Genomic DNA, 21,044 nt, shown 5'->3' on the forward strand with positions numbered 1-21,044 from the left:
GAGTTGTCTGTGGAGAAACTACTGGCAGATCAGGAAGGAATAAGACTTTCTCTGAGATACAAAAATATAAAATAAAATGGAATCAACCAGTGAAAGAGCTTTACACTTAAAATAGGATTCAACACAACCTAAATATAAAAGCTAAAACTATACAGCATTTAGGGGAAAAAAAGAGGAAAATTTCTTTATGATCTTGGGACAGGCAAAGCTTTCTTAGCATACAGAAAGATTTAACCATAAAAAAAAAAACAGATAAATGGGACTTCATAAAATTAAAACCTTCTATTAATTAAAAAACACCATTAAGAAAACAAATGGGCAAGCCACATTTTAGAAAAGGCCACTTGAGAAAATATTCTCAAGACATACATCTGACAAAGGGCTTGTATCCAGAATAAATTTTAAAACTCCTACAACTCAACAATAAAAAGACAAGTCAGTTTTTAAAATGGGTAGAACAGGAGTCGATAACTAACCTACTGTGCCTACCATGTTCCAAGCACAATGCGTGGGTTCTAGGGACACAGGGTTGACTCTATCCCTAGATACAGTCCCTACCCTGTTCCTCAAGGAACTGCACTCTAGTCTGGGGACAGATACGTAAACATAACATAATAAACCTTCAGCGCCCTCCCCCCAAAGGTACTCCATCACCCTCCACATTCATTTGTGCTTTATCCCTGATTCAGAGAGTCAGCTTTCCAGACTCTATATGTTGCTCTGTTTCTCCATTTGAACGTGTATATGACACAGTCAGTGGTTTTGTGGGTCAAAATCAGAAACTCTTATGCGCGTATTACTTGTGAATGCCTTTTGAAAATCGTGCTATAAAAGGGGGTGGAGGGGTATTCATTGAAGATCAAGTGATGGCTGTAGCCCATAGGTACTCCTAAAATTACTTCCATGTGTGCAAGAAAGTTCTTTATGCTCCATTTAGTCCAGGCCTCAGATTGTGGCCTGGACCCTGGGGAAGCGTAGTACTGTACGTAAGGGGAAGCCCCCTTCCCAAGCCCCAAACCCACAGTATCTGTAGCACTTAAAGAAAAAAAACTGTTTAAATTATGTACCTAGGGGCTTCCCTGGTGGCGCAGGGGTTAAGAATCCGCCTGCCAATGCAGAGGACACGGGTTTGAGCCCTGGTCCGGGAAGATCCCACATGCCGCGGAGCACCTAAGCCCGTGTGCTACAACTACTGAGCCTGTGCTCTAGAGCCCATGAGCCACAGCTACTGGAGCCCATGCACCTAGAGCCTGTGCTCCGCAACAAGAGAAGCCACCGCAATGAGAAGCCACGCACCGCAATGAAGAGTAGCCGCCGCTCATCGCAACTAGAGAAAGCCCGCACACAGCAACAAAGACCCAACACAGCCAAAAATAAATAAATAATAAAAATATATATATATGTACATAACAGATATTTATTAGAAAGTTAGATGAAACAAAAAGAATAAAATTAAAAAATAATCGAAAATCACTCAACAGCAATAATCACTGTTAACATTTTGTTGCAAAGTCAGCCCTCCATATCTGCGGGTTGTGCATGCATAGATTCAACCAACCGAGGATTAAAAATATTCAGGAAAAATGTTCCAGAAAGTTCCAAAAAGCTAAACTTGAATTTGCCATGCTCTGACAACTATTTACATAGCATTTACATTGTATCAGGTATTACAAGTAATCTGAAGATGATTTAAAGTAAACGGGAGGATGTGTGTAGGTTATATGCAAATACTACGACATTTTATATAAGGGACCTGAGCACCCTTGGATTTTGGTACTGTTTATGCTTTCAAGTTTTCTTCCATGTATATTGCTATGGTTTGAATGTCTGTGTGTCCCCTCCCTGCCATCCATGTGTTGAATTCTAAGTCCCAAAGGTAATGGTAGTAAGAGGTAGGGCTTTTGGGAAGTGATTAGGTCTTGAGAGCAGAGCCCTCCTGAATGAGATTAGCGCTTTTATAAAACAGAAAGATCCCTTGTCCGTTACACTATGTGAAGACACAGGTAGAAGGTGCTAACTATGAACCAGAAAGTGGGCTTTCACCAGAACTCAGCCATGCTGGAACCTTCATCCTAATCTTGGACTTCCCAGCCTCCAGAACTGTAAGAAATACATTTCTGCTGTTTATAAAGCCACCCAGTCTGAGGTATTTTGTTATAGCAGCCTGAATGGACTGACAGATATAGAGATATATTTATTTACAACAATGGTGTCATACTGTAAATTCTGTTTGTAATCTGCTATTTTCACTTAATAGTTTGTGAATAGTTTCTCAAGTCAATAATAATCAAATTAACCAACGTTGTTTAATGATACTCTGTTCTGTACGTTTTTGGTTTTTTCTTTTTGGCTGCGTTGGGTCTTCATTGCTGCTCGTGGGCTTTCTCTAGTTGTGGTGAGCAGGGGCTACTCTTCGTTGCGGTGCACGGGCTTCTCAGGGCTTCTCATTGCAGTGGCTTCTCTTGTTGCAGAGCACGGGCTCTAGGCGCACAGGCTTCAGTAGTTGTGGCACCTGGGCCCAGCAGTTGTGGCTCGTGGGCTTTAGAGCACAAGCTCAGTAGTTATGGCACGTGGGCTTAGTTGCTCTGCGGCATGTGGGATCTTCCCGGACCAGGGCTCGAACCGTGTCCCCTGCATTGGCAGGCGGATTCTTAACCACTGTGCCACCAGGGAAGTCCCTGTTCTGTAATTTTAAAACTGATTATTGTCGGAATTTTAGTGTGTTCCCAACTTTCTGTTATCCTTGTGGCATATATATTTGAGTTCAAAGTTTTCTTGGCAAAGGAAGAGAAGAGATGGGAAGGAGTGAAGGGGAAATTATCTCACATACCTCATAGCAAAACTTCCTCAAAATTATCTTTATCCCTCTCTACAAAATCCCATACTTTAAGGCAGCTGTTCCTCTCTTTTCTTTTTCTCATCTTGTCTCTGCAAATACCCTCCACTGCTAAACATTGGTTCCCTTCCCTCTTCCCATAAACCTTAATCTTTTTTCCTACTTACAAATTATATCTTAACAGCTTTGTTAAGGTATAATTCACATACCATAAAATCCACTCTTTTATAAAACTGAGACATAATTCACATTCCATAAAACTCTGGAGTTTTTATTTTATTCACAGACTTGTGTAACCATCACCGCTATCTGATTTCAGAACATTTTCATCACCCCCGAAAAGAACCTCCATCCCCATTAGTAGTCACTCCCCATCTTCCAGTCCCTCAGTCCCTGGCAACCACTATTCTACTTTTTGTTTCTGTGTATTTGCCTATTCTGGACATTTCATGTAAATGGAATCATATAACATCATACAAAGAAGCCTTTTACGACTGGCTTCTTTCACTTACCTTTTCGAGATTCCGTCATGCTGTATGTAGCATGTGTCAGTACTTCATTCCTTTTATCGCTAAATAATATTCCATTATGTATACCGTATTATGTTTATCTGTTCATCAGTTGATGAACATTTGAATTGTTCCCACTTTTCTGGCTACTGTGAATAATGCTGCTGTGAATATTTGTATACAAGCTTTTGTGTGAACATACGTCTTCATTTCTCTTGGGTATATACCTAGGAGTAGAATTTCTAAGTCATATGGTAACTCTATGTTTAACATTTTGAGGAACTGCCAGACTGTTTTTCCAAAGTGACTGCACCATTTTACAATGGCTCCAGCACTGTTTGAGGGTTGCAGTTTCTCCACATCCATCCACCAGCATTTGTTATTGCCTTTTATCTTAGTGGGAATGAAGTGGTATCTCATTGTGGTTTTTATTTCTCTAATGACTAATGATGTTGAACATCTTTTCATGTGCTTATTAATCATTTGTATGTCTTCTTTGGAGAAATGTCTATTCAAGTTCTTTGCCCAGTTTTTAATTGGGTTATGTACTTTTTATTGTTGAGTTGTAAGAGTTCCTTGTGTATTCTAATCAGAAGACTCTTATCAGATACACAATTTGCAAATATTTTCTCTCATTCTGTGAGTTGTCTTTCACTTTCTTGATGGTCTCTCTTGAGGCACAAAGGTTTTTGATTTTTATGAAATCTATCTTATCTGTTTTCTCTATTATCACTTGTGTTTTTGGTATCTTATCTAAGAAAGCATCCCATCTTAATCTTAATCTAAGATAATGCATTTACTCCCATGTTTTCTTCTGTAACTCTTAGCCTTGTGGCTCAGTTTAGCCTCTCTGATTTCTGCCTTTCTGCATATCTACTCCTTACCTCAATCAACACACAAAGGCTTGGGAAGTCCAACAGAGGAGCCTTCCTCTCAGAAAGGAAAGGAGGAAGAAAGAAGGTAAATACTTGCTTTTTAATTTTAATGTAATTTAACTTAACACAAAAGAATATATTTAATAGTGTCCCTTGCACATGTATTTATTGGACACTTGAATTTTTTCTTTTGTGTGTTGCCTGTTCGTGTCCTTGAGCATGTGTGACTTGCCTGGCCCTTTACTGTACTCCACGTGAAGAGCTCTGATCCTGTGATCTAAATGAGTTACACTTTTAAAAATTGGTGGTATATGGGTTCAACTAAATGATGCAGAACTTATAGGCAGTGAGGGGTTTAGACTCATGGTAGGTAAGGAAAATGACAGGAATGATAAGGAAAAGAAGAGAAATGAATCAATTAGGAGAAATTAGGTAGGAGAAGTCTGAGCAAGTGAAGTCTTTTGGGACATGAACTTGGTAGCACAGGAGACTAGAACTTGAGGAGGCCATTCTGCCATGGTCCAGCCAAGAGACCAGAGAAGCTTAGAATGGACTCTGTGTAGAGAACTTGACCTTAACCTATCAGAAGTAAAACTGGGAAGAGAAGACTTTTTAGGGGACCCTCATAGTTAAAGTTTTGGCTAAAACTGGGCAGAATCTGGGCACTTCAGATCTGTACCCTGAGCTAGATAAATATTAAGAATATTTTTTGCCTGGGGACTTCCCTGGTGGCGCAGTGGTTAAGAATCCGCCTGCCAATGCAGGGAATGTGGGTTCAAGCCCTGGTCCGGGAAGATCCCACATGCTGCGGAGCAACTAAGCCCATGTGCCACAACTACTCACCCTGCACTCTAGAACCCGCGAGCCACAACTACTGAGCCTGCGTGCCACAACTGCTGAAGCCTGTGTGCCTAGAGCCCCTGCTCCTCAACAAGAGAAGCCACCGCAATGAGAAGCCCGCGCACTGCAAGGAAGAGTAGCCCCCGCTTGCCACAACTAGAGAAAGCTCGTGCGCAGCAGCGAAGACCCAATGCAGCCAAAAATAAATTAATTAATTTTTTTAAAAAAGGATATATTATGCCTCATGTTTGCCAAGCCTTATCTGATGTTGTGCTAGAATGATACAAAAAAGATAAAAACAGACCTCTACCAACCTTGAGAAGGAAGAGGCTGGCATCAGCCATACTAGTAGTCTGATGCCTAACTCGGTCTCTATTCAAGAAGCTCCAGTACAGTAGTGGAGAGAGTGAGGATCTTTAGCCCACAGCCATCAGAGAGGGGCAGGTATTCTGGGGCTCAGAGAAGGAGAAAAGGTGTCCAAGATGACATAGGCGTCAAATGATATACTACATTAAAATTTATTTTTCTTGCAAAATTATAGCTTATTGCTATGCATATGTGATACATTATTTGTGATTTCCCCCCCTCATCTGTAAACGTGCTGTAGCTGTGTCTAAGACATCTCTGTATCTCCTCAGTGCCTAGTACCCTTTCAGGCATCTTAGACGGTTTTTTCTTAGTTATGTCATTATTCATACATTTTTTTGTACTCAGGACTAGTCGTTATTTACTGCTAAGAAAGAGAAGGAGAAAATGCTGTCCCTGAGATTCCCCAGACCTTCAGATGTGGCATTTTGTTGCAAGTGGATGCATGACGAACTTAAAATGAAGGGGAACTCAAGAGCTGGACCTGTGCAATGCAGAAAATGTGCCCTGACGGGCTGTATTATCCAGCTGCATCTTGACTCTGAATCTTTTTTCCTCTTGGGCTCTTCTCCATCTGAAAATGATATGGGTAAGGGCATGTCCCTGACTTCGGGAAGGTGACATTAGGTTCCCTTTCTTTCCCTCTCTCTCCAGGTACCAAGCTCTCCTGATGAAATGTGTTCTGCCCCACTGGGCTCCGGGGGCAGTGTCTGGTGCTGTTGATGCCCTTGTTCGAACTTTCCAGAATGGATAGTCCCCCAAAGCTGACTGGAGAGACCCTCATCGTCCACCACATCCCCCTGGTACACTGTCAAGTCCCAGACAGGCAATGCTGCGGAGGGGCAAGTGCAGGTAGCGGGAGCACAAGACCCAATCCCTTCTGCCCATCTGAGCTGGGCATCACCCAGCCTGATCAAGACCTGGGACAAGCCGACTCCCTGCTATACAACAGTCTGCATTCTGCTCCCGGGGGATCTGCGCGATCTGCAGACAGCACCAAGAACAGAGGTCGGGATGGAAGAGGCCCCAGGGCCCCTAAACGACACAATCCCTTTTTGCTGCAAGAGGGTATTGCTGAGCCAGGACTTGGTGACCTGTATGATGACAGCATCGGTGATAGTGCCACCCAGCAGTCCTTCCACCTGCACGGGGCTGGCCAGCCCACCTTCCATCCCTCCTCTTTCCAGCTGCCACCACCTGGCCCCAGAGTGGGCAGGCCATGGGAGGCAACACATAGTCGGGCTGGAGTGGTGGAGGGGCAGGAACAGGAGCCAGTGACCACCTTGGATGCCCAGCAGTGCAGCAGTAGCCACAGTTGCCGGCCAGAGCCGGAAGCAGAGACCATGGAGCTGGATGAGTACGGGGGCCCTGGTGGGAGTGGCAGCGGGGGTGGAGCCAGTGATACCTCTGGCTTTTCCTTTGACCAGGAGTGGAAGCTCAGTTCAGATGAATCCCCAAGGAACCCCAGATGCTCAGGCTCAGGACCCCAGCACTGCCGCTGCAGTAGCACATCCAGTCAGTCCGAGGCGGCTGACCAGTCCATGGGCTATGTGAGCGACTCCTCCTGCAACAGCTCAGACGGAGTGCTGGTCACCTTCAGCACCCTCTACAACAAGATGCACGGCAACTCCCATGCCAATCTCAACTCTGCCCCGCAATCTTGCAGCGACTCTTCCTTCTGCAGCCACTCAGACCCCAGCGCCTTCTATCTGGACCTGCAGCCTTCCCCAGCAGAGTCTAAGATGTCTTGTGAGTCCCACCACCCTGACAGTGGAGGGAGGGAAGGTGGCTATGGTTGTCCTCATGCCTCATCTCCTGAGCTTGATGCCAACTGCAACTCCTACCGCTCGCACTGTGAGCCCTGCCCAGCTGTGGCTGACCTCACAGCCTGCTTCCAGAGCCAGGCCCGTCTTGTTGTGGCCACACAGAATTACTATAAACTTGTCACCTGTGACCTGTCCTCCCAATCATCCCCAAGCCCAGCTGGCTCTTCCATCACCAGCTGCTCAGAGGAACACACCAAGATAAGTCCTGCACCAGGCCCTGGCCCAGACCCTGGCCCTAGCCAGCCCTCTGAGTATTACCTGTTCCAGAAGCCAGAAGTCCAGCCAGAGGAACAAGAAGCAGTGGGCTCCGAAGTGGAAGCACCTGCTCCCGTGGGCCCCACTGTGATCGAGGGGCAGGTGTACACTAATACTTCACCCCCCAACCTCAGCACTGGACGTCAGCGCTCTCGAAGCTACGACCGCAGCCTAGAGCGCAGCCCTCCTATCCGCCTGGGCTCACTGGAACGCATGTTGAGTTGCCCAGTACGCCTGAGTGAGGGCCCTGCAGCCCTGACTGGGCCTAGTTCCCCACCTCGGCGTGTCACCTCCTTTGCTGAACTCGCCAAGGGCCGGAAGAAAGCTGCAGGCTCTGGCTCCCCCCCACTGCGAGTGAGCGCTGGGGACTCCTCCCAGGAGTTCTCACCCATCCAGGAAGCCCAGCAAGACAGGGTGGGCCCACTAGATGAGGGCACTCACTGTAGCCATAGCCTACCACCCATGCCCTTGGGGCCAGGCCTGGACCTAGTTGGCCCAGAGCCCTGGTCCACCCAGGTCTGTCAGGGCCTCCAGTCCAGTGAGATGCCACCTGCTGGCCTCAGAGCTGCTGGGCAAGGCCCCCTGGCCCAGCTGATGGATCCAGGGCCTGCTCTCCCAGGGAGCCCAGCCAGCAGCCATACCCAGAGGGATGCAAGAGCTAGAGCTGACGGTAAGGAACCTAAAGGCTGGAGAATATCAGGGTGTGTGCATGGCCTCCTCAGTAGTAGGGCCCTGCCCACCACCCCACGCATACCACTAGAGGTTCCTCAGCCTAGATCAATCATCTTTCCAGTCCAGAGCATGTCCTACGGTTGTAATAGGGGGAAGAAGGATGGAGAAAAAAAAATACACCAAGGAGATAAAATTAGCACAACTTAGAGATTGATGTATCGGGAAAGGAAGTACTCAAAAGATTGTGATTCTAAGCCCGGATGACTGGAAATATGTTGATACACAGTTAGGGACTGTAAACACAGAAGTAGATTTACTGGAAAAGGAATAAGGCATGAGTTCCATTTTGGACATTAAGGAATTTGCAGTGTTTAAGGGAAATGTCCAACAGGCAAACCACCCTGGGTATCAGTAAGTTCATTCTTTGATCAGTGATTGTAGCCACTCTTCAAAGAACCTGAGACCTGACACTTAACCTTTAAGCCTCCCAGGCCAGCTCTTTCCCTATTTACTTTATTACACTTAAGTAATTATTTTTTAAAAGCTCTGTGTTAAGTGGGTGCTGGTGATAGATGAGAGGAACAATCTCTGTCCTTAAGGAATTCCGATGAAGGGTGGAAACAGAAAAGGAAACAAAATTAAAATGTAGAGATGGCAGTGTATGATACAAAATTAAAATGTAGAGATGGCAGTGTGTGGTACTAGTCTATGAGAGGGATAGCTAAACAGACCAAAATGTCAGAGGAGTGCTAATACGGTTTACATTTAAGCACAGTCTAGAAAAATGATTAGGAATAGGCTTTGTGGAGACTCATAAAAAGAACATTCTAGGCCCATACAGTAGTCTATACAAAATCACAAAGGCACAGCATATCTCGATGCTTTCCGAAACTGCAGATAATTTAGTATAGCTATAGTGGAATGTGGATGGAACCACTGAAGGATTTTAATCAGGAAAGTGGCATTTTTTGGTTTGTTACAGCATAGTGGCATGTTTTGGTTTGCATTTTAGAAAGATTTCTGATTGTTTGGGTGGAAGGTAGATTAGAAAGGATGTCTCCCTGGAGGTCAGGAGACCCCTGTGATCAGAGAGTCATTGGAATAAAAATAGTAGTTGAAGCTATGAGTGGATGAGAACATCCAGGGAGAATGTGTAGAGTTATAAAGGGAATGATGGACGGAGCCCTGGGGATACAGTGATTTAAGGTTGAGCAGAGCAACCCTCAAAGGAGACTGAGAAAAATTAGCCAAGAAAATAGAGGGAAAACCAGGAGAGGGTGAAGTCACAGGAGCCAAAGGAGGAGAACGTTTCAAAAAGAGTTCAACAAATGAGTTCTGAAAAGAAATCACTAGGATTAAGGCTGAAGAATCCCAAGAGCAGCATTTGGGAGTGGCCAGCGTAGAAGCCAGATCTCAGAAGGTTTGGAAGGAAAGGGGAGATAAAGCAGGGGAAAGGTCGATAAAGGGGAATTGGCTGTCTGTAGCCTTAGGTTGGTCTGTTGGCTTCTCAAAGGAAAAGGGTTAAAAAAAATCATAAATGGTGTTGTCTCTGCTGTTAGGGAGATCACAGTCTATCAGAAGACTTCACACTCCTAAACATACACAGAGGAGGTGCCCTTGGGGAAGGGATGCAGGAGGGTCTCTAGGGAAGAGGGGGGTCAGAAACAGCAGGGATTGGTCAGAGTGCTTTGGAACCCACGCTCTTCTGAGATTGCAGTGTCTGGTGGGTGATATCTAGGCACAGGGCTTGCAGTCTGAGGGCAAGAGCAGCCCTGGTCAGAGATGGGAGGAGAGGCCTTAAAAGTGTTTTTGCTATCAGGTAAGAATTTTCATATTGAGATGCTGTTTTGTTCCATAAGTCTCCAGTGACTTACCACAGGGCTTTTTTCTTGATTCTGTATGACTTTTTTTTTTATATCAAAAAATGATGACAAAAGAAGTGAGATCTCTTTGAGATTCTGAGCAGCAGAATCAAGATTCAAAAGGGTTTTACCAAGTCGGGAAAGAACGTTTTGTTCTTTCAGGGACCAATATGAACTTTGATAATGTAAGCTGTACTTGAGTTGATTTGGGATATTTAATTGATTGCAAACTCAGAATGAGTCAGCAGTTTGGAAGGGCTTCCAAAAAGTTAAAATGGTTGGATTCATTTAGAGACTCGAGAAGGGAGGAGTTGATAGTCCCCCTCACCTTTGTGAACCACTTAGAGCCCTCCTGGAAGTTCTGGACACTCCATTTTAAGAGGGAACCAAGGGGCTGGGGCTGTGTCACCCACAGAAGAACAGACTTGGGTGAATGTGGTCTCTATCTCCAATTTTCTTAAGGGCTGTCACAGAGAAAATGAGAAAACTTATTCCCTGTATTCCCTGAGGGTAGAACTGATACCCACTCCCCACAGTAGACACCCCTCCCCCTTCCCTGATCTTACTGCCTGAGAACTTAGCAGGGAGGATTTTTAAAAGAGTAGGAATAGATAGTCTAATTCAGACATACTCTGCATAGCATGTACAGTAAAGCTGGGATTGGGAGGGCCTACTCTGATAGCCAGCGTCAGCTCAGTCTTGAAATTTGGTATTTAAGTAAGTGGAGAGGATGAAGACATTCCCAGTAGGAAAAGCAGTGTGCTTAAAGATGGGAATGGGGGGGAAGAGTGGTGTCAATGAGCATGGCAGGTGTGGACGTTTGAGGGGAGAGCAGCTAATTTGTGGCAGGTGTGGACACCTACCTGACTGAGAAGATTAGACTTTGTTCTGTGGGCAGTAGCGCCACAGGAAATAAAATACTTCCTAAAGCTGGTATATGTAAGAAGATTTGGATGCAGTGAGCCTATACTGAACCGAGGGTGACAGTGAGGCTTCATTCATTTAACAAATCTTTATTCAGTACCCACCATGCACCAGGGTCTGTTCTAGGCACTGGGGATACAGCAGTAAACAATTTAAAAATCCCTGCTTTTCTGGAGCCCTTATAAGGAGTAATGGACAATAAACAAATAAGATAATTTCTGATAGTGAAAAATGGCTAAAAAGGAAATAAAACAGGGTGATGAGAGCATGACTTGCCAGAGGGACTGGGGTGGTCAGAGAAGGTCTTAATGAAGTGATGCTTGAGCTGATGCCTGAATGATGAGACAATTTCAGCGAGAACAAAAGGCCCCGAGATGTTAATGAACTTGGCATGTTGAAGGACAGAAGAAGGTATTGCTGGAGCATAGTGAGCCAGGGAGAATGACAAGGGTTGTTCTCTGATCACTGACTGGGAATAGCAGGAGGGTATAGTCTGAAAATTTCCACTGAGAGTGGTTCTGAAGCATCTCCTTTACAGGGTGTGTTCACCATCCCCTTAAGACTCGCTGAAGTAAATAAATGGGGAAAGATGAGGAATAGGAAAATCCAGCCTGATATCATTTCATGTGTAGTACAATGTGGTAAAGAGAACATTAGCCCCGAAGTCAAACTCTGACTTAGGCAGAATTCTAGCTCTGCAGCTTTCTAGTTGTGTGACCTTGGGCGAATGACTTAATCTCTAAATTTCCAATACCCAGATCTTTCAAGTATGGATACTAATTCCTTCCTCAGAACTGTGGAGCCAGGGGTGCCAGTGAACCACACCCAGGGTTTCAGGTGGTATGGATGCTTATAGCGCCACCTTGTGTTCTTTTACATGTTTACAGTGTGTGCAGTGTTTCATTAGCTGCACAGCCCATACACAAAGACTTTCCCTCTGTGCAGTGTCCTGTTGTGTGAGTGAGTCCCGTGTTTTGGAGTGAGACCCGTGTTTTGAGGGACACTGACTAGAAGATTGGCTGAAAGAACAGGAGAGGACCACTCCTGGGGAACACACCTCTATGTAGAGGGAACAGATGTGGACTCTGGGGCTCCAATACCAGGATCATGAGAGAGTGGGAGCAGGGTGGATAGGGTGACAGGGGGGCTGATTCTAGCTGCAAGTAAAGAAATATTTTATTGTGGTTAGATTTGCTCAAAAATGAAATGTGTCGTCTCTAGTGGAGACAGGGGATGATGGGCGAAAGCTTGAAGTAAATTAACATCTTGACCCTGAAAATATATTACTAACTCCAAGTCTTTAGGCCTTAGAAACAGAGAAAATGACGGTTCTGCCATTGGCAGAAATGGAAATCATCAGGAGAATGAATGAGGTGTTTTAAAATGGCAAATTTTAAATGAAAGCAGAACCCTAAAGCAGAATGATCTAGAGATCAAGAAGAAGGTTGGGGCTAAAGCCATGGGTTCAGGATTGCCTGTACGACTGTCTGAACGTGAACAAGGCAGGGAAGAAAGTGTAGAGTGAAATATAAGAATTGAGCCTTAAGATATGCCCGTCTTTGAAGTCAAGAAAATGAAGAAGGACTGAACAGTCAAGAGGTACAAGACAGGTCAATGTCATAAAAACACTAGGAAAAGTTTTACAAAAGACGGGAGGAGCACATTCCACAAACTTGAATTACCCCTACCCCATTCAATTCCTTCAGCCCAGGTCCTACCCCGCTCATCCCCTTTCCCCAGGGAGCGTCATCTCCTGCTTCTTGTCTTCCCCTCACGTGAGTTCAGTGTTCATCTGATTCCTTCTCCATCCCTGTTGCTGCAGGGGGTGGTGCTGAGAGCCGACCAGTCCTTCGCTACAGCAAGGAGCAGAGGCCAACCACGCTGCCCATCCAGCCCTTCGTGTTCCAGCACCACTTCCCCAAGCAGCTGGCCAAGTCCCGGGCCCTCCACAGCCTCTCCCAGCTCTACAGCCTCTCGGGCTGCACCCGTGCACCACAGCGTGCCCCTCTGGCTGCCCCCACTGCTCAGGTCCCAGCGCACGCTCCTTCAGGGGAGCCTCAGGCATCCAGCAGCGGAGGTGCCAGGAAAGCTGGGCCTGAGCCACAAACCTCACGGCCGTCACCCCTGGGCAGCTACTCCCCCATCCGGAGTGCCGGCCCCTTTGGGCCCAGCACCGACTCTTCTGCCTCCACTTCGTGCTCCCCTCCCCCAGAGCAGACCACAGCCGCAGAAAGCCCACCTCCATGGGGCCGCTCCTGTCCTCCTGCTGTCCGGCCTGCCACCTCCCAGCAGCCACAAAAGGAGCATCAGAAGATACTGACCTTGGCTGAGTACCGACTCCATGGAACAGGAAGCTTGCCTCCTCTGGGCTCCTGGAGATCTAGCCTCAGCCGGGCGGAGAGCCTGGCCCGGGGAGGTGGTGAGGGCAGCATGGCTTCCAGGCCCAATAATGGTATGAGGTTCAGTGCCTGCCCCCCACCCCACCCCAAGCAAGCTACCTCACCGCTGAATGGTTTCTTATACTCCAGCTTGGGGTCAGAGGTTACAGTGTTTGCATCTGTGGCTAACATCCCAACCCTCATGTTTTATATGGGCCCACTGGGTGGGTATGAAATGCTGTCTTCTGACTATTTCCTGTCTCTTTTGCTAATCTGTTCTGCTTTCAGCCAACCATCTATCCCCTCAAGCACTCAAGTGGAGGGAATACAGGAGGAAGAACCCTCTAGGGCCACCTGGTCTGTCAGGGAGCCTAGACCGAAGGCCACAGGATGGTCGACTGGCCCGAAGGAACCCCATCTTTGAGTTCCCTGGCTCCCTCAGTGCTGCTGGCCATCTGAACTGCCGGCTGAATGGTGTGTGGGCCAGATCCCCAGTAAACCCAGGGCAGGCCCTGCCATAGCTGGGAGGGGCTAGAGAAGGGGTCAGTCCCCAAAATCACATGGCTCAGAGGGTATGAGGCCCTGAACTGAGCTGCATCTCAGAAAGAGAATTGCTTGGGATTGATTTTTCTCTTCTTTTCAGGTCAAGTAGTGAAGCCGTTGCCACTGACCTGCCCTGACTTCCAAGACCCCTTTTCCTTGACTGAGAAGCCTCCAGCTGAGTTCTGTCTGTCCCCAGATGGCAACTCAGAGGCCGTTTCCATTGACCTTCTTCAGAAAAAAGGTGAATATTACTCCTAGCTCCGGACGGGAAATCTGCTATCACTACCTATTTGTGCCTGTTGCCCTACTATCTAGCCCTTCGGAATATTTCCCTGTTCTAGGACTCCAAGTGCTGGGAGGGAATTAGAGAGCACAGGTACTGGGGCAAGAGGCAGAAGTCTTTGTACTGTGGATCGTGAGTATTTGCAAGTGAGCAAGGATCCTTTATCAGATGCTTAAGAATCAGGTTTTAGTTTCCTCCCTCAGGGAGCTAAGTATAGTGAGGGAGACTCCCATGTGCTATACTGGGGGAGCTCAAGTGCTACAAGCTCTAGCGGTTTGGGTAAACATGATGGTAACATCTAATAAGGTAAGGACTGACAAGGAACCAGTCTATCTAGCAGACCTGTTTAAGTGAGATGATGGGGAGAGGATTGAGCATAACTGCGGGCCTTAGAGAAGCAGCCTGTGAAAGGGAGAAAGATGAAGCTAAAGTCCCTCGCAGAGGCAGAGTGGGGGACTCAGAGTTTAGGGAGAGGGAAGAACCTTAGGCAAGAAGGGGAATAGCCACCTTCCTCCAAGTTGGAAAGGGATTAAGAGAGGGCAAGTGGGAAGGAAGATAGTTGTAATGTAGCTCTGTCTTTTGGATGGACAGGGAAGTTGAATTCATCACCAGTGGCCTCTGTTCTCTGTGTGAAGTAGAGCCAAGGGCTTGAGAGAGGGGTCAAGATTTGGCAAGGCAACGTGAGAGCATAGCAAAGAGTGCTACAAGGCACACGTCAAAGAAGTGCTTCTCCCAGGCACTGGTGTGAGTAGCGCTGGACTTTCTCCTACAACAGCCAATAGCCTGGTTTCTCAGAGTGGAGAGGACAGATGGTTAGAGTGATCCAGGTTTGGAGCAAGAGGGCAAGGAAGTGAGGATGTTGAGTGTCTTGACAATGGAATCATTGAGGTGGGTCTCGGCAGGGAGGTGAAAATAGGAGGGGCTTGAGAACCGGGCAAAAACAGGAAGAGGCCAGGGCCTGCTGTGTGTGCAGGGACAGAGAGAGTGAGTGAGTGAGTGAGTGTGTGTGTGTGTGTGTGTGTGTGTGTGTGTGTGTGTGTGTGTGGAAGCCCTTCCCTCTTCCCCCTGAGGGCTCAGTCCCAGCTGAGTTGCCCAGGGACTTGATTAGGGACCCATCACATCAAATTCTCACTTGCAGGGCTGGTGAAAGCTATTAACACGGCTGTAGACCTCATTGTGGCCCATTTTGGCACAAGCCGGGATCCTGGGGTAAAGGTAGGCAAGAAACTGGAGAGCTGAGCTCTACCCTGCTGACCCTCCCCTATTCTCTGCTACCACCTGCCCTTGCTCTCTTGCCTCTAGAACTCAGAGTTGGGTACTTAGAGATGGGGATCGCAAGAGAAGCACCGTAAGGACTAAGAGAGTCAGAAAGGACCAAGGTCAGGCTCCAGATGATTCCCTGTACTTCCCTACTGCATCCACAGGCAAAGCTGGGGAATAGTTCTGTGAGCCCCAATGTAGGCCACCTGGTTCTGAAGTACTTGTGCCCTGCGGTCCGGGCGGTGTTGGAGGACGGGCTCAAGGCCTTTGTGCTGGATGTCATCATCGGGCAGCGGAAGAACACCCCGTGGAGTGTGGTTGAGGCTTCCACACAGCTAGGTAAGTGCTGGCTGGCAAGATAGGGACCCCAGGCTGAATTTCAGGGTTCCAGGATTGGGCACGTGACCTCCAACTCTGGCTTCCTCCCAGGCCCATCCACCAAGGTTTTGCACGGCCTGTACAACAAAGTCAGCCAATTCCCAGAGCTCACCAGTCATACCATGCGCTTCAACGCCTTCATCCTCGGCCTGCTCAAGTGAGTGTGTGGAAATCTACAAACCACCGGTCCCCTCCCCTGGGCTCTGGCACTTCTGAAGAACCAGCTCCCTAGACTGGGTCAGAAAGGGTGGATCTGCAGGATCTTTGGCCAGGGCCCAGGCTCACTTTCTCCCCACCTAGCTACAGCCTCTCTCAGTAGGTCACTGGTCTCCCAGCAGACCCATCAGTCTCTGGCACTGATCACCAACATGGTCTTCTGCTTTTACAAATCTATAATCTGGCTCATTTGGAAATTAACCTGGTTCTCAGTTTCTTTGGATATTGTAACCCTGATCCTGTCCATTCCAGCACTGCTTCCAAATCCTGCTTGACCCAGTTCACCTTGGCACCCACATCACAGTATCCTTCTTTTCTCAAGTATGGGCCGAGGTCATCCCCTTTGGTCCTGAGCTATCCTGTCCTCTCACTCAGCAGCTGCCCTGACTTCCTGGGTCACGGGCAAGCCAACTCCATTCTAAGAAGAAGTGATTGGCTTGTGGATCACATGTTCACCCCCTCCCTATTAACCAGGTAGCATCACTGCCATAGCAGGGAGATGTTCACCTATACCTCTGCCCTGTGCGTGACCCCCCCCCATATCTGTCTTCTTTGTATCTTATCATCTGGCTATATCCACACAAGACTCAACTCTCTTCACCTATCTCCCTACAGCATCCGGTCCCTGGAGTTCTGGTTTAATCACCTCTATAACCATGAAGGTAATGCTCAGAACCCTGCTCTGTCTTGCAAACTCAGCAGAGGCCAGACCTCGGAGGATCGAAAGAGGGAGGCACAGCTGTCTTTTCAGATGCTAGAAGTGGGGAGGAGAACCACACAGGCTTTCATCCTCAAGGCTTGGGCTTCTACCCAAGTCCTCTCCCAGCCTCTGCTTGTGTTAGAGCCTTGGAGTCAGCAGGATACTCAGGCAATCTGGGAGTCAGGGTGGCCAGGAACCTCTCTCCTCTGAACTCACGGCTGCCACTTAAGATTGTGGAGCTTCCGCACTGCACAACTTCAGAAGGCATCGTTTACACCGTAGTGCATCTAAGTGGCACGGCACACAGCCTGTGCAGCAGTCCACAGTGACTCCACCCAGGTTGCCTTTCACAGGCCCACCCCAGGCCGGGCTCTGCTTCTCTGTGTGGCTCAGTCCCTCTCTCTTTCTCCCCTAGATATCATCCAGACCCACTACCAGCCGTGGGGTTTCCTGAACGCGGCGCATACGGTGTGCCCTGGCCTCCTGGAGGAACTGCTGCTGCTGCTCCAGCCCCTGGCCCTCCTGCCCTTCAGCCTCGACCTACTGTTCCAGCACCGGCTGTTGCAGAGTGGGCAGCGACAGCGGCAGCACAAGGAGCTGCTGCGGGTGTCCCAGGACTTGCTGCTGTCCGCCCACTCGACACTGCAGCTGGCCCGCTCCCGGGGCCAGGAGGGCCCTGGAGACATGGACGGGGCAGCCCGTGGGGAGCGGGTGAAGGGTGTGGGTGCCCCAGAAGGTGGAGAAGATGAGGAAGAAGACAAGGAGACAGAGGCAGCTGAGAGCTCAGGGCGTGGCAGGTGGGCCCGAAGTGGGCAGGCTGGCTGGTGGTACCAGCTCATGCAGAGCTCCCAGGTCTACATCGATGGCTCCGCTGAGGGCTCTAGGTTCCCCCGGGGTGGCAGCAATAGCAGCAGTGGCAGCAGCAGTGAGAAAAAGAAAGGGACAGGAGGTGGGGGGCCACCCCCCCGAGAGGGAGTCGTGGAGGGAGCTGAGGCCTGCCCTGCCCCTGAGGAGACCCTTGGCCGGGAGAGGGGCTGGCCCTTCTGGATGGGGAGCCCCCCTGATTCTGTACTGGCTGAGCTGAGGCGCAGCCGGGAGAGGGAGGGGCCCACTGCCCCCCCAGCAGAAAATGAGGAAGGAGCCTTAGAGCCTTCACCCGGGGTCATCAAGTGGGGACACCTCTTCGGGTCCCGAAAGGCTCAGCGGGAGGCCCGGCCCACAAACAGGTAAGAGACAGCCCCTGGTGTAGACAGACGGGCGGGGGTGCCTGCTCTAAGCCAGGGCACAGACAGAGCCAGAGCCCGGCCGCTATCCCCTAGGCTACCCTCGGACTGGCTCAGCCTGGACAAGTCCATGTTCCAGCTAGTGGCGCAAACAGTGGGTGCCCGCCGGGAGCCAGAGCCCAAGGAGGGCCTGCAGGAGCCACAGTCTCCAGCCCTGCCTTCCAGCACTCCATGGTGAGCCCTGGGAGACGGAGGGATTTGGGGGCTGGGTTTGGCTCTGGGTGGGGTTTCTCTGACCTCCATTTGTTGTTTCCCCAGCGAGGTGAAGGCACTGTGCCACCATCTGGCCACAGGCCCTGGACAGCTGAGCTTCCACAAGGGAGACGTCCTGCGGGTGCTGGGGCCAGCCGGAAGAGACTGGCTGCGCTGCAGCCGTGGCCCTGACACTGGCCTGGTGCCTCTGGCCTATGTGACTTTGACCCCAACTCCAAGTCCAACCCCTGGAAGCAGCCAAAACTGAGGCCCTGTGCATGCTGGTGGCCTCAGGGACCCTCACAACCCCTAGACTCGTAGCCTGAGAGCCCTTCCCAAGCCCTCTGGCCTGGTTACAGAGAGTAGACCGAGAGCTGGGGGCCACATACCCCTGTGCTCAGTATCAATTACTCCCCCTTAACTGTCCCAGTGACCTCGTCCAGATCTCCCCCCAGGAAAGGAGGGAAGGGACGCAGCACTGGGCTGCCAGAATTTCCCCCGCCTATCTTGGCCAGCCCTCCCATGGGTACAGACAGGCATGTCCCTGTGGAGGGAGGTGACCAGAAGGCCCGTTTGTGGGGGTCCCTAGGCCAGGTGGTGAGAAGGATGGGTGACAGTATTGGGGCCAGTTCCCTGAGCCCCCAGCTTTAAGTAGGCTGTGGCCAGTGCCTGGTGGTCAGAGGAGGGAGGAGGAGCCCAGGCTCTGTTTATGTATTTATTTATTTATTTATTACACCTATTAATAAAAAAGGTGCTCGGCCTCCAAACCGTTCTCTCTTTGTGCCTTCTCCCACCCTCCAGACCATCTTTCTTCTTTGCAAAAGGATGGCTGGGATAGGATGAAAAGGAAAGAGAGAACTTGAAGTCTAGGTACCTACGCCAGGAGCTGCTTCTGGATGGTGCTGAGGCCCAGAGCATCATGGGTGAGATGCCCATATGTGCAGCCAAACTGGAATTTATACCCTGTGTGGCCAAAAGATTCTGTCATTTGTAGCCAGAGGCATAGAAAAGTTATTTCTCAGCCAGTTGCCTAGAACCTCCAAGTTATCCTTCAAAATCTGGTCCTAACTACTCCCTAGGAGCTACATCAGTTTCCTTTTCTGCCCAGTGAGAAAGCTGACCCAAGGTCCCCCCATATCTACTAGTTCCAAGCCCTAAACCACCTCCACCCATCTCTCTCTCTCTCTCTCACACACACACACACACACACAAATATTCCAGTCCCCGAAGCCTCCCTCTGGGGGCTGTCCTCACCTGGCACATAGCCCCCGTATTTAGGTACAAGGCCCAGGTTCTGAGGGTAGGTCCTGGAAAGTGAGGGGAGATGTTTAGGATCCTTCTGGGATCTGACCCCTGACTTCATCTGTCCAAATTCCTGCAGTGCCTGGTTGCTGAGCACAGGAAAGCTGGAACCGAAGAGGAAGCGAGCACGGGGCACATAACCAGTGAAGCCTAGGGGAGGGGGATACTAAGTCAGTACCTCCTGGGCACCTCCCCAGGCCTTTGGTCATTACCCACTTCCTCTCACCTGGCATGAAGAACTTGCGAGGATCTCTGTCATCCATGGAATAAGGGGAAGCCTTCTGAGGAGAAGTTGATAGAAGAAAAACAGGGCTATCAAGTTCAGCCCCTGGGCTGTAACACAAGCTCCCAGGGAGGTGAGGCTGGCGGTCTAGCCCACATCCCCTGTCCCACAGCCATGCTACACATGACCACCCCAGACCTGGCCACACAGAGGTAAGGCTCCCCACTCCCGCCTCGTACTCCCCATCAGCCTTCTCCGTCTCACTTGTTCCGCCTCCTGCCCCAGCTCTGGCTCCTTTTCCGTCTCTAGCTCTGCCTCCAGCTTTGGCTCTTGGTCTTTCTCCACGTCTTTCTCTCCCTTGGCCTCCTTTGGCAGCTCCTGACTCCTCTGTCGCCCATACCACTGAGTGAAATCATTCAGAGCCTCAGCCCAGACCCGGCTGCTGTTCTTGGCAAAGATGAACTGTGCCTGGGGTACAAAACCTAGGTAGGCAGGGGGCAAGGACGATTTGTTAGTGTGTGGGACCCATGTTCTGGGATGGGGGTACCTGTTCATACCTGGGTACATACCTGTGTACCCAGGGATCATGCTGGAGCTGAGCCTTTCGTGTCCACGCCTGACAGGCAGGCTTTTCCTGGGACCCTCGGGAGATCTTGGAGGCCGGATGGGAGGCAGAAGTGTGCGGTGGGACGGGGGCCGGGCTAGGCCAGGAGAGCCGCGAAGTAGCTGCCCAGTCATCTGCCCATAGGTCTGGCCCATGCTGAACCGAAGTAGCGGGCAGTGTCCAGTGTACCTGTAGCACAAGTCTCACCCACTCACCTCTAGAATCCCCGGCCTCACCATCCCCAGAGGCAGAAGCAGAGACCTCTGAAGCCCTGATCTCTTCTGGACTCAGCTGTGTATATATTTGGAGCAGGCGTTTCTTAGTTCTCTGTCTGGGTTTTCAACCCTTCCCCTCTGCTGCTACCCTGTTACCATGGAGAGCACAACACAAAGCTTCATAGCAGGCCCGGCTACTACTGTTCCCTTGCTTTTCCTTTTCTATCCAACATCATAGACATCCCAGCCATAAGCCTCCCATACCAGAATGTCCACCTGGCCCCCAAGGCCGAGGTGGCACAACTCTGCCACCTTTTACACCCTTTTACACCCCTGTTCCCAGAAGCAAACACGTGTGCTCTGGGCAGAAGTCTTACCCTGGGATATAATGAGGGTTCTGAGGGTTCAGCCCTGGTATGAAGGTGCTAGCCATAGCCATGGGAACACAGGCGAAGTTCCCTTCGTTTCTCTGAGCCGTTTCTCTGAGCTGAGCTCCTGGGCT

At 49.5% G+C, this 21,044-nt stretch overlaps 2 protein-coding genes across 9 annotated transcripts in view; one reads left to right on the forward strand and one right to left on the reverse strand.

Moving 5' to 3' along the window:
• Nucleotides 1-18,965, forward strand: part of RUSC2 (RUN and SH3 domain containing 2) — a 59,885-nt gene extending 40,920 nt beyond the window's left edge. For 2 of the 7 annotated variants that reach the window (XM_049710747.1, XM_033431069.2), the window contains exons 2-13: nt 4,173-4,305; nt 6,081-8,177; nt 12,788-13,417; nt 13,632-13,817; nt 13,987-14,127; nt 15,308-15,384; nt 15,594-15,768; nt 15,859-15,964; nt 16,639-16,685; nt 17,139-17,949; nt 18,043-18,180; nt 18,265-18,965. In XM_049710747.1, the coding sequence (XP_049566704.1) occupies nt 6,149-8,177; nt 12,788-13,417; nt 13,632-13,817; nt 13,987-14,127; nt 15,308-15,384; nt 15,594-15,768; nt 15,859-15,964; nt 16,639-16,685; nt 17,139-17,949; nt 18,043-18,180; nt 18,265-18,466 (4,542 nt within the window). In that variant the 5' untranslated portion in view covers nt 4,173-4,305; nt 6,081-6,148 and the 3' untranslated portion in view covers nt 18,467-18,965. The remainder of the gene's footprint in view (nt 1-4,172; nt 4,306-6,080; nt 8,178-12,787; nt 13,418-13,631; nt 13,818-13,986; nt 14,128-15,307; nt 15,385-15,593; nt 15,769-15,858; nt 15,965-16,638; nt 16,686-17,138; nt 17,950-18,042; nt 18,181-18,264) is intronic. The other 5 variants (XM_004271400.4, XM_004271401.4, XM_033431071.2 and 2 more) reach the window with 3 other exon arrangements.
• A 107-nt stretch (nt 18,966-19,072) lies between these two features.
• On the reverse strand, nt 19,073-21,044 carry FAM166B (family with sequence similarity 166 member B). 2 transcript variants are annotated; one of them, XM_033431074.2, is made up of 5 exons: nt 20,920-21,044; nt 19,932-20,516; nt 19,727-19,778; nt 19,453-19,582; nt 19,073-19,161 (listed from the first exon to the last, which is right to left on the reverse strand). In XM_033431074.2, the coding sequence occupies exons 1-5, from the start codon at nt 20,979-20,981 to the stop codon at nt 19,073-19,075; spliced, it is 918 nt and encodes a 305-aa protein (XP_033286965.2). In that variant the 5' UTR covers nt 20,982-21,044. The 2 variants fall into 2 exon arrangements, with proteins under 2 accessions (XP_033286965.2, XP_049566707.1); XM_049710750.1 differs by having other exon boundaries at nt 19,453-19,650; nt 19,727-19,781; nt 19,988-20,516; nt 20,920-21,038.

The sequence above is a fragment of the Orcinus orca genome, chromosome 6 (assembly GCF_937001465.1).
Source record: "Orcinus orca chromosome 6, mOrcOrc1.1, whole genome shotgun sequence".
Lineage (NCBI taxonomy): Eukaryota > Metazoa > Chordata > Mammalia > Artiodactyla > Delphinidae > Orcinus > Orcinus orca.

Bases quoted from the DNA above. Each gene is read 5' to 3' on its own strand.
- FAM166B (XM_049710750.1), bottom strand. From the start codon at position 20,981: ATGGCTATGGCTAGCACCTTCATACCAGGGCTGAACCCTCAGAACCCT. The intron at 20,517-20,919 runs GTAAGACTTCTG...CTTGTGCTACAG, and splicing joins AACCCTCATTATATCCCAGG to GTACACTGGACACTGCCCGC. The intron at 19,651-19,726 runs GTGAGAGGAAGT...CCCCTCCCCTAG, and splicing joins TCGCAAGTTCTTCATGCCAG to GCTTCACTGGTTATGTGCCC.